Source organism: Arabidopsis lyrata (genome assembly GCF_000004255.2).
Source record: "Arabidopsis lyrata subsp. lyrata unplaced genomic scaffold ARALYscaffold_2, whole genome shotgun sequence".
Classification (NCBI taxonomy): domain Eukaryota; kingdom Viridiplantae; phylum Streptophyta; class Magnoliopsida; order Brassicales; family Brassicaceae; genus Arabidopsis; species Arabidopsis lyrata.
This window is the reverse complement of record NW_003302554.1, coordinates 9,229,476-9,242,200: the sequence shown is the minus strand read 5'-3', so window position 1 is coordinate 9,242,200 and position 12,725 is coordinate 9,229,476. Positions and strand designations below refer to the sequence as shown.

General features: G+C 35.1%; 2 protein-coding genes and 1 pseudogene across 3 annotated transcripts; 1 reads left to right on the top strand and 2 right to left on the bottom strand.

Moving 5' to 3' along the window:
• Window positions 1–578: 578 nt before the first annotated feature.
• Window positions 579–2,065, bottom strand: LOC9322972. Its single transcript, XM_002886861.2, has 2 exons — window positions 1,666–2,065; window positions 579–1,140 (listed from the first exon to the last, which is right to left on the bottom strand). Exons 1-2 carry the CDS (start codon window positions 1,994–1,996, stop codon window positions 884–886), a joined length of 588 nt encoding a protein of 195 aa, XP_002886907.2. The 5' UTR covers window positions 1,997–2,065; the 3' UTR covers window positions 579–883.
• A 354-nt stretch (window positions 2,066–2,419) lies between these two features.
• On the bottom strand, window positions 2,420–3,734 carry LOC9322971 (membrane-associated protein VIPP1, chloroplastic). 2 transcript variants are annotated; one of them, XM_021009923.1, is made up of 3 exons: window positions 3,383–3,734; window positions 2,783–2,892; window positions 2,420–2,686 (listed from the first exon to the last, which is right to left on the bottom strand). In XM_021009923.1, the coding sequence occupies exons 1-3, from the start codon at window positions 3,639–3,641 to the stop codon at window positions 2,540–2,542; spliced, it is 516 nt and encodes a 171-aa protein (XP_020865582.1). In that variant the 5' UTR covers window positions 3,642–3,734; the 3' UTR covers window positions 2,420–2,539. The 2 variants fall into 2 exon arrangements, with proteins under 2 accessions (XP_020865582.1, XP_020865581.1); XM_021009922.1 differs by having other exon boundaries at window positions 3,374–3,717.
• A 6,228-nt stretch (window positions 3,735–9,962) lies between these two features.
• On the top strand, window positions 9,963–11,610 carry LOC9322969 (annotated as a pseudogene).
• Window positions 11,611–12,725: the final 1,115 nt, after the last annotated feature.

Sequence of the window (12,725 nt, the reverse complement as noted above, 5' to 3'; positions counted from 1 at the left end):
TAAAAAAAAAGGCACCTGATAATAGTCTCCATCAGACGATACGAGGAGAACAACACTATTGATAATTTTGTCGTATTAATTTGATCGAGCTCATGTTATAATCTTCGTTGTCAAACTCATTTCATTAACTTAAACATCCAGATTACAAAAGTAGATGAGAATCTTCAACAAGAGATTACCACACAGCACAAAAAAAAAAGAGATAGAATGACAGCAGTTCCATGATGAACCAACAGTGGAGAAAGTCTGGAGTCATGTTATCATCTAGTATATTATTTATACTAAATTCATGATCATCTCGGTGAATATCACCGATGAACGAATGTTTGGTGATATAGAGGCCCGAATCCACCCAACAGTCGTGGAGTTCGCAGTTCAATATTGATCGCAAGATGAGATGTAGTTGCTGGAATTTGCAAACTTACGTCAACGAACCATGTTTTCCGCTTTGCTCGAAGGGCATATTCCAGCTAAGTTGCCCATGCAGCATAATTTTCTACATTCAATTCTCTGATACCATGTAAACTCTAGAATATTATAGTTATACGACTTGTGTTACGAACTTGGGAGATTTTCACTTATATATAAACATCAATATATATCATCTATTGGAGAGATTCACATACATATCATAAAATGTCTTGATAACATTAACAAAAACAGAGGGATCGATCAAACCCAAAACATACAGACACGAGCACTAAGGTGAGATCTGACAAAAGTAAAAGAAAAGCTTTGCGCTTGATATTGTCTTAATACAAACAAGAATGGAAGTTATTTTCAGCACATTCTTCGATTTTTTCTGAAAAAACGAAAGCAGCTCAACATAACCCATTGAAACATTTCATGAAATACCTGGCAGGCAATACTTGGTAGCAATTCCTCAGGGATGGTTCTCGTTCTTACCTGAATACCAGTCGAAGGGAAGTGATAGAAAAACATGATTAGAGTCGCTGAAATAGTTGGTGGCTTTGAGGATCTCATCAGCTGAGAAGAATTTGATGGGATTGGATATGCCATGGCCGAATTCGATCAGATCTTTTAACAACTTGGCTCCTCTCACAGACACTATATCGGACACTACATCGGATTTTGGCTTCTTCTTCTTCTTCTTCTTCCACAGCCAATCCATCTCAAAATCTAAGAATTAACGGAAAGAAGCTTTATTTTGAAATCAAATGAGCAAAGGATTCGAGACCTCACACTCAATTGATAACTAAATGGGATATTTGGATTATATTTCTAAAGGAACTCGATTCTTCGTTGAATATTCAATACTGACGTCCTTCCACGAAATTCAGAAATAAACATTTTATTGTTTTTTTGTGAAATTATGGTGATTTCTAGGATTTTTTGGTCTGCTGATGTCATCAATTTTAAAAATTTTAATGGTTGTTACTTAGTGAAGGTTCTTCAAAAATTCACACCTCGGCTGGGATTAGATCATCTAATTGTTAAGATTTTCGGTTACTACATTTTCAAAGTTACGAAAATATGTTCTGTAAATCAATTTTTCTTTCTTTTTTACTCTAAATTTTTCAGAAATAAAATCGGTGTGTTCTTGTACTCACCCCCACTTGATCTTTCTATATATAAGATCTACTCTCAAGCTATACAAGCCAACATCTTTCTTGATGAGTATCATGGGATGGTTCTCGTTCTTACCTGAATACCAATCGGAGGAAACACGATTAGAGTCGCTGAAATTGTTGGTGGCTTTGAGGATCTCATCAGCAGAGAAGAATTTGATGGGATTGGATATGCCATGGCCGAATTCGATCAGATCTGTTAACAACTTGGCTCCTCTCTTCAATGTTCGCTCCTCCTCCAATGTTCGCTTCTTATTCCTCTTCCTCCACCACCAACCCATCTCTAAACCTAAATTGTTTTTTCTATGAAACTTTATGTTGAACAATCTTTGATTAATTTTGAAATAGGATGAGAGTGGTGAGAAGAGATCCGTAAGAATGGTCGCAGGAGGAAGAAGAAGAGACATGATTTATGCTAGTTTGTTCATATTTCTTTAAAATATGATCGCTCCATGTCCTCACCCGATTGGATCATATCATAAAACCCTAAAAATAATGCCCCATCATTTCTTTTTAAATATTTTCATTGACTCTCGAAAGTTGAAGCTTTCAAAGAAAATTGAGAGTTTTCACAAGTTGTACAAAGTTTTTGAACCCGTTGGAATTCTTCCACAAGTTGTTGGGAGACATGATTCTTTGTTTAATTGAGTAATGCCGTGACGATAAATTCATTTAATCATAGCTCTAAAGAATCCAACAGTTTATAGAAAGTCAAAAATATATAGATAAAAATAATGTATTTGAAACAAGATTGTTCGACTAAATCATTGTGTCATTTTATATTTTCACTCATGATCAGTTTTGTTAACAATATCAAATCATACAAAATCTAAAAGATTTGTTTTTTCTTTCTCATTTCCGTTTCAAATGATTAGGTTCTTTCATTTGTTGGAGTAAAAGCAATCTTAAGAAACAGAAAACTGGTGAACAAGAGAATGGATAGATATAAACTACAGCAAAAGACTTTCGTCGTTTAAGGGCTGTACCTGTGCAGTGGCTTGACGCATCTTTGTCAAATCACTATTCTTTTCAATGACAGTTTGCTCCAAGATTTTCTCCGGGTCTTCGAAGGAGCTTATGAGCGCATTTGCATATGACTTTGCTTATTGAAATGAAAAATAAACAAGAGAACTGATTAATGAACTCCAATGCATTATGACAGTCAGATACAGAATCAGAAAGGTTAAAAGTACCTTGACCACTCTAGAAAACCGTTCAAAAAGATTCATCGTAGCACCGTGACCATTGCACCTGAGTCTATTAGCACAAGCTAATCTCAGCACATTCACTCTCAGAGCCCCACCTTGTATAGAATAACAATAATCCTTATTGAATCTAACAATAAGTTCATGGAAATATCAAACCAACAACATATGTTACATAGCTAAAAAGCAAGAGAAGTAAATGTTAGACATGTGAAACAGTCAAAGCATACTAAAGTTATAGAAAATGACTAAGAATAAGACCATGTCCTGCATTTTAACACAAGGTCACCCCAGAGAGTATATGGAAGCATGAGAGACCCTATTTATCTCGTTCATAGTTACTAAATCAAGAAACACAAAATCTACAAATCACATACACAAAAAAGCTCCTTCACAGATCAATACCCAGTTTTTCAGGTAAAAATCTAGATAGCTGCAATCAAACCCAACTTTACTTCAATTCACTCGCAGACCAATTACGTTCACAGAAAATTCTAGATAGCTGCACCATTTTCTTCCGAGCAATTCAAACAATGAGAAAGCAAAACCCTAAGCGAATTAGAGAAGACGGAGACGCACTGGAGTTACCGAAGAAGGATGGTCTGAGGGGGAGAACCCTGAGGGAACAAGGGCGATTAGAAGTCGAAGGGGAAGAAGAAGCAGTAGGACGGAGAGGAGGGAATAATCCGGCAACTGGTGAAGCTTTGAGAGCCATTTCAATGGCAATTTCGTAGGCCTGGGCACAAGTACTCGTTACTCGGTTGATACTCGCTACTCGGCTCGTACTCGTCTTGAAAAAACAAGTACCCGGTGTTGTCAAGGCAAGTACCAAGTAGTATAATTCCATTACTTGCAAGTAAGGGTCAAGTATCAAGTATCATAATTTTTTTTGATATTTGGCTCGTTACTCGCCCCGTTTCGATACTCGCCCCGTTACTCGCTCCGTTACTCGCTCCGTTACTCGTCCCGTTTTGTATTACAAGATACTTCATGATTTTCAATTTTTGTTTTAAAGCGTAATACACTAAAAGTAACATTTGTTATGTTGGTTTTATTTATATGGAAAAAAAAAGAGAATCAAGAAGACAAGAACTCAAGAAGGAAGATAGAGACAAGATTTCAATTTGAACCAAGTTGTTTTAAAATGCTTATCTTTTGGAACTTTCAATGTGTTGTGATTCTAAGATGTTTTGCGATTTTACGATGTTTAAAATTCTGAATGTTTTATGATACGTATGAGATTGGTTTTAAATCATGTTAAAATCTAGATACCCAGTTTTACAAAAAAGCTCCTTCACAGATCAATACCCAGTTTTTCAGGTAAAAATCTAGATAGCTGCAATCAAACCCAACTTTACTTCAATTCACTCGCAGACCAATTACGTTCACAGAAAATTCTAGATAGCTGCACCATTTTCTTCCGAGCAATTCAAACAATGAGAAAGCAAAACCCTAAGCGAATTAGAGAAGACGGAGACGCACTGGAGTTACCGAAGAAGGATGGTCTAAGGGGGAGAACCCTGAGCGAACAAGGGCGATTAGAAGTCGAAGGGGAAGAAGAAGCAGTAGGACGGAGAGGAGGGAATAATCCGGCAGCTGGTGAAGCTTTGAGAGCCATTTCAATGGCGATTTCGGGGGTGATTGGAAAGCAAGACTTTAGAAAAGTTTTAAAGTTTATTTTGCCAATCAAATTTTTTTTGCTTTAAATAATTTTAAAGCCTTCAAAACCTCATTTTAAAATAAAAAGAATAAAATTAATAATTTTTTAATTTTTTTTTCGAAAACTTCTAATAAAATTCATTGGAAAATTAATTTTAAAAAAGTATTAACTAATTTATAATTAATTTTTTTTCTTTTCTTTTAAGATCCATTTATATATATATAAAATCAGATATTACATTTGATACAAAAATGGAGAAATATGAATGTATAACTTTAACTTTAGAGACTTTAACTTTAAAAAGATGATAGATTTTGGAATGGAGGCGAAGAAAGAAGAGTCAAGGTTTCACTTGTTAGTAAGTAATTGGCGATAGTTCAAAAGATTGTTATGCTCATGAAATTGTTGTAACGTATACATTTTAGAATAAAGATCTTAACTCACTGATATTCTTAATATGCAAATTACAACTCCAAAACAAGTTTTGCATATTGTGTCCATGGAATAAATGCTTTCACTATTTGTGGAATCAAAACAATTTAGACATCAAGTGGTAACCATATGTAAATATGTAAATAATACCCACAAAAAGTGTATATTGTGTGATATCTTGGACTAAAGGCTTTCAATATTTTGGTAAGCAAAAAAAAGAAAAAAAAAAAGAAAAAACTATTTACTATTTAGACTTACAAATGGTAACCATACGACAACTACGATAATAAGAAGAACAAGATATTATCAGGAGACAAAATGCATGACCACAGACGAATGAAAAATTAAGTGAGAGTTCTGACAACATTTTCTACAGGGTTTGGATACATGAATTTACTCTATACCCCTTCTCATGAATATTTTTCTTTACTTCTTCTCTTTTAACTGTCAAGATTAATGTCGATGACAAAATCGATAATATTTTATATAAGATGATTATATATTTTGTGGTATGCTAAATATTAATTTATCGATATATAACTTATTTCACGTATTAAAAAAATAAATAATTATCCAAGCTTTAATATATTTATTAGGTAGGTATTCTGTCGATATTCTAATTTATCAATATATAATACTTTTTACTTTCTTAACATGTTAATACAAACATTATTTGATGTATTTCATGACTTAACATGTTAATATAAATATTATCGATGTATTTAATATCTTAACACGTTACAAGTATGTGTAGTGAATTATTATTATTGTTATCTTTATCATTATATGTAATATGTTTATGATATTTTTACCATGTTAATTATTTAAGAGAAATTTTCAAAAAAGCATTAATTGGAAATTTTAAACTAATATTTTATTATTATTTTGTAAGGTATAATAACTCGTTTAACACGATAACCATGCATATAACACATAATATATGAACTTACCACGATTCTATATTATTTATCACGTAAATAAATTATTTATCAACACAAATCACAAAATATTTTACATTATCTTATGATGAATAATATCATCAACCTCGGAATGAACAGTGTCATCCGCGTCGGAGTGAACAGTATCTTCGAGATACTGTAATCGTAAACAATTTTTAATTCAATGGTATTTTTATAATAAATCAAAAGAAAAAGGATATTTTTGATTTTTGGTTTCTTTATCTTTCATATTTACTTAATTTTAAAATTATCATGTCTATAAATCTAATTTTTTTGGTCAACCGGGTATTTATATTTAATTCACCCAACCCTATATACAAAGGGGCTAGGGAAGGTAAGCTTAAGCAGTAGCGATATCTTGTGCTATCTTCGGTCTCCTCTTCCACGTCTCGTCACGTATATCTAGTTTTTGTACACGATGATAAACCATGACTGGATGTTCAAGACAACATCCAACCAATTTCATGAAGTTTTTGTGACCACTCACCATTGATGAAACTGCTATCAGTGCTATGTCGTGGCACAAAAGATATTCTCTCAAGCCAGTCCACTAGCAAACATCTTTCCTGATGAGTATCATGGGATGGTTCTCGTTCTTGCCTGAATACCATTTGAAGCGAAAATCTAATCCAGAATCTGCTGTAATTGTTGGTGTCTTTGCGGATCTCATCAGACGTCAGCAGAGAGAATCTGATGGGATTGGATTTTCCATCGCAACATTCGATCAGATCTCTAACAACTTGGCTCCTCCGTGGGACAATAAATCAGATTTTGGCTTCATCTTCTTCTTCTTCTTCTTCTTCCTCAGAATCTGCTGTAAATTAGAAAAACGAAAAAAAAAAACTTTATTTTGGAGTAAAATGAACAAGTATAAGATCTATCACAATAGGATTCGAGACCTCACACTGAGTTGATAACGAAATGGATATTTAGCTTAGATTCTTGTTGAATATTAAATACCGATTAACCAAGTGTTCTTGGTCTAGTGGTTGCCACTTGTGGAGGAGTTGCCCTGTTGGTCTAGGCCAGGGATCGATTCCCCGCAAGCGCGCAATTGTTAGATCTCCACTTGGCCACATGGATATGGGCCCTTGCTTTCGGCCTATTTGCATACCCGGAGTGAGAGTCTATTTGTGGGCTGCACCTCCCCCAAGGGATTAGTCTGGGCCCCTACATAGGTCTGAGATTCCCCTGAGTTATAAAAAAAAAAAAGAATATTAAATACCGACGTCCTTCCGCGTAAAGATAGCAAGGGAAGTAGATTAGAAATAAACATTCTAATTGTTTTCCTGGAATATAGAGTTGGAAGGATTTATACCATTCTAGGAATTATTGGTGATTTCTAGCTAATGTCATCACTTTAAAATTTTTTAATGGTTGTTACTTGTTAGTGAAGGGTCTTCAAAAATTCACACCTCGGCTGGGACTGGGATTAGATCATCTAATCTATATATACATATATACATTTTTGGAGACATTTAGTAAATAAATCATGGAGTTCACTACTATTTACAATGATATGCCACTGACATTAATTCAAAAAAAAAAATTAAAAAATAATTTAAGATATTAAAAAACGAAGTTTTTCGTATAATCTTGCTTAAATCCTATGTATCCTACTTTCTTTAAAGGAAAAATTGGAAATAAAGGATATCTACTAAAATTTTTGTCCATATACACTTTTTTGGTGAGATTGTCAGTTTGGACAAAATTACCCCTACAACCTATTTTAAACATTTAAAAAAAAAATAATCATAAAAATATGTAGACATACAAGAGTAGATGTGATTTGAAGTGAAATTTTTTAGATTTGGTTTAAAAAAAGTTGATTTAATTAAAGATAAAGTTTTGTCTAATTTTGTTAGAACACGTTTTCTAGAGTTCTGCAAAACTTAGAGTGTGTATTCTGCATTTTTGTACTTGTTCTACATAATTTAGATTAGATTTCTGTTCTGAAAATTTTAGAAATCCGAAAATCATATATCTAAAATATTTAGAACATGCATTCTACGCTTTGCTCTATGTTCTAAATATTCTTGAATAGCCGTTCTAATAATTTCTACATCTTCTGCCATCGTTAGAAATTGTAATCTTCGTTTAGAATGTAAATTCTACGGAATTGTAGATTTCGTTTTCTGTAATTTTTAGAATGTTCTAAATATAGAAAGTAAATCTTCAGAAAAGGAAACAAAATATTTGTTTTAGATTACGATTTAAATAGATATTTATTGTATAGATTACGATCTAAAAAATGTAGATGTTATTGTCTACGGTTTTTTTAGAAAAAGATAAAAACCTAAAACGTTTTCTAAACCCTTAGAGCTGAGAGTTTCAAATCAAATTACTGGAGTTTACTTCAGGGTACTAAAGATGAAACCAAACTCGAAATTCATCCCCAGTGACTATTCTTTCAAACCAAAATAATAGAAAAAAATATTTAAACAGTTCAAGAAGGATCACAAAAGAATTCTAATTTCATAAAATTTGGTCTGATTTCATGTTAAGAAAATGAGCCACAATATAAAGAGGAGATTCAATTAAAAACAAGAAAAAGTACAAACACACACAAGAATTAGGGAAACACAAAAAAGTCTTCAACATCCGCATTCCGGATTGCCCCTCCCGCGGCAGCCAGTCCGGGGTTCCCACGGGACGCACCATCAGTCGTAATCTTCACCCATCCTTCATTTGGTGCCAGCCACCGAATCAACCTCTCCACTCGTGCATGTGGCTGCGAACTGTTCAAGGTCCCCGCATGCGCCCTGCGCACTTCATCCGCCAAATCTTTAATGAACTTTAACCTATCCCTGCATAGTTTCCGTTCCCCAAAGACATCCCTACACCTCCACTTCCAGGCCCACCAAACCGCCATACTGAACATCGTTGGCCAGTTATCCTTAGCAGGATCCAGATTGTCAAAGACCCATTCCAACAAAGACTTCTGGAAAAACAAATCATGTCTCCTCGGGGGAAGTAGCCTTCGCCACAGTCCCGACATCGCCGGACAGTCCCTCAACACATGTATAATCGACTCATCCACCCCATTACATACCGGACATACCGCACTCTCCCCTACATGTCTCCGTACTCTCTCAACATTAGTCATTATCACCTGATGTGACACCAACCAGATGAATACCCGAACCCGTTCCGGTGCTACCAACCTCCATAACCTCTTGTAGAATCTCTCCATACACGGCCTGTCCTCCATCTCGGGTTTTAGTAACGCGTACGCTGATCTAACTGTAAACTGCCCATCCGGGTGACCCTTCCAAGACAGCTCATCTCTCGTCCCTGGAAAATCATGCAACACCACAGAAAACAATCTTCTTGTGATGTTTAGTGGCAAGAAATGGCGCAGCTTTACCATGTCCCAACCCGATCCCAACGTCCAGTACCTCTCCGCTGTCTTAGCCTTCTCGTCATCCGGTAGCGTGCCCGTTACAAACTCAAGCAGTGGTTTCTCTAATAGCCAGCGGTCAGCCCAGAATCGAATAGTCTTCCCATCTCCAGGAACCCAGCCAATGCCCCTAGCTACCACCTCCCTCAGCCCTACCCCGATACTCCGCCAAGTAGATGACCAGCTGCTCTTGGCCTTCAGCCACCTGGGATCCTGAACATCACCTACTTTGTATTTACTTCTTAGCACCCTTGCCCATAAGCTAGTCTTATCTTGGATAAGGCGCCAGCCCACCTTCGCTACAAGAGCCTTGTTCATGTCCTGCGCAGGCCGTAAACCTAGTCCACCTTCTGCTTTCGGTCTACAAACCTTTTTCCATGAGAGTAAATGCTGTTTCTTCTTCTCCATGGTGCTCCCCCACAGAAAATTCCTTGACAGTTTATCTAGGCTTTCCAGCGTAGAGGCAGGCAACAGAATTGCACTCATAGAATGCACAAGGATAGATGACAAAACTACTTTAGTCAGAGTTATTCTACCTGCCAAGCTCAAAGAACGACTCTTCCATCCCGCCAACCTAGAAGATACTCGTTCCAAGACTTCACCAAAAGTCTCCTTATTCATTCTTTTTTGTAGAATTCGCAATCCCATTAGCGAACCTATTAAATATTCCTTATAATATTAATGAACCAATAGTAAACCAATTAAATCAGTTTTTGATTTCTTAAACCGGTCAAGAACTAAACCCTAAAAATCAAGTGTTTCCTCCCCAAATTTTGTATCTGTGCGATTCTGAGAGTTCCGCAAGTGAATGATCGATGAGTGATACTCTTGTTCTTCACTGATCGATAGTAATCAAGGTCAAATTTTGAATCTTGGGTACGAATTGGATCAGATATATTGGTCGAATCGCTTCAACGCTGTGCATTGTCATGAATTCTCTGATAATCCGTAGGTTCGTGGTGTTGCAGAAATGGCGTAACTTGAGAGTTTCATTGCAAAATGGATCTTCTTTTTCCAATTCGTTCTCTTCTGCTAGTGCTGCTGATGTGAGCCCTAAAGATGGTGGAAAAGGGGAGACCTTTAAAGCTTCGTCATTCCTTGATTCACTGCGTTTAGTCAATGCTGATTCGGTTCTGGATCTTCTTAGAAGTTATGGGTTCACAGATTCTCAGATCTCCAGCATCATTAGGAGTGATCCACAAGTGCTTATAGCCAATACTGCGACATCCCTTGGTTCAAAGCTTGAGTTTTTGCAGGCCAGAGGAGCGTCAAGCTCTGAGCTCACTGAGATTGTTTCTACAGTTCCTAAAATCTTGGGGAAGAGAGAGGGCCAATCTATCAGCAGATACTATGATTTCGTCAAAGTCATTATAGAAGCAGATAAGAGTTCCAAGTATGTAAAGTTATCTCATTCTTTATCACAGGGTAACAAGATCAGAAATGTTTTGGTTTTGAGAGAATTGGGTGTGCCTCAAAAGCGGTTGTTACCTTTGCTCATCTCCAAAGCGCAGCCCGTGTGTGGAAAAGAAAAATTTGATGCATCACTCAAGAAGGTCGTTGAGATGGGTTTTGATCCAACCACCTCAACGTTTGTGCACGCTTTGCATATGCGATTGAAGAAAAAGTTGAATTCTATACAAGTGTAGGTTTCACTGTGGATGATGTATGGGCAATGGTCAAGAAGTGGCCACGCTCTCTGACACACTCGGAGAAGAAGGTAGCCAACTCCATTGAAACATTTCTTGGTCTAGGATTCAGCAGAGATGAGTTTTTGATGATGGTCAAGCGGTTTCCTCAATGCATTGGATTTTCGACAGAGTTAGTGAAGAAGAAGACTGAGTATCTGGTGAAGGAGATGAATTGGCCACTAAAGGCTGTGGCTTCAATCCCTCAAGTAGTTGGATACAGCCTAGAGAAGAGGACTGTCCCAAGGTGTAATGTAATCAAAGTTCTCATCTCAAAAGGATTGCTCGAAAGTGAACTCCCTGCAATATCGTCTGTTTTGACAAGTACTAGTGAGAAGTTTTTAAATTGTTATGTTAGGAAACATGATGACAAGCAGCTTGTGGCTGAGTTGATGGTTATCTTCACTGGAGATCGTGTTTCACTCACCGATCAGAAGACACGCCTAGAACAATGAGCAACGTTAAGGATTGTTTTTTTGTTTTCTGTTAGGTTTAGATTCATTAGTGAATCTTGATGCTTCACTGTGGGAAGTAGAAAATAGCTTTTGTGTATGAGTGTCTGAACCTTTTATCCTGAAGGATGATGAATCAGTCTTGTATGAAAAAATCGTTACAATTAGGACGATATTGCTCACTCAATTTTGTTCCTCTAAATTATATATCTTTGTTCCTCTTGTTAATATGAATTGTGGTAAAGATCTTTCTGATGTTCTTTGTTCTGTTTTGAGAATTAAACAGAGCATAAGAAATAATTCATTTTACTAATTTCTTTAGCAGGATTTGGTAGACATCTCTGTGAGGAGTAAGATCCACTTGCAAACGATGGAACAGTTTATCCAAAGAACGATGGAACGGTTTACATCTCTGTGGTAAAGCAGCCTATAATTTGTTGGTGCACTGGGTTCTGAACCAACACTACGCGTGGGTCTATTTTTAGAGTTTTTAATAAAATTTTGTGTGATTAGTAATATTTATTAATTTTTTTTGAAATATATGTTTTTATATTTCTACTTATTGTTACTGTTAATAGTTCAAATTCTTTGAAATTTAAATTTACCATGACAAATAACAACTCAAAAAAATCTAATACAACTTTTAGATTTTTACAACATTTATCAAAAGTATATATTTTTTGTTTAATAGCTCTCTCTCTCTTTACCTTTAGATATTTTGGATGACCAGATTTTTTTATGAAATAAATAAATTGTTTTATAGGGTCTAACTTCGACGAATTTCTCATTTTTGTATGCGAAAAAATTCACTATTATTTTTCGTCTATATTCACTGCATTAGTTAGTACAGCTCTTCTAAATATAAAATCCTATACAAAAGTATACTCATAAGCTTATTTATACTTTCTTTTTAACAACTCATACTTTTCTTACATTCTTTTCAATATGTATATGAATTTGTAATATAAGTCTTTATGCTGAAATATATTCTTTTTAATAAGTTATATTTTTAGAATAAATAGAAAAATTTCTAATTCTAAAATAATGTACTTAATAGGAATTAGGAACACGTTTCGAAGATAAGAAATTTATGAAAATTTATTTATAAAAAAGTATTAACATAATATAAAAAAAATATTTGGAAAACTGGAAACTTTTCTAAATATATAATAAAAATATGAAGTTTTTCTTTTTTTTTAATTTTATTAAATTTACAAACGTAAGTATCTAAAAATATGGAAACAATTAAGCTATACGTATTTTGATTTTTGACCACAATAACCATTAACGGTTTTAAAGTTTATGAATCTATAAAAAAAAATATATGTTGAGAAACAAGAGAA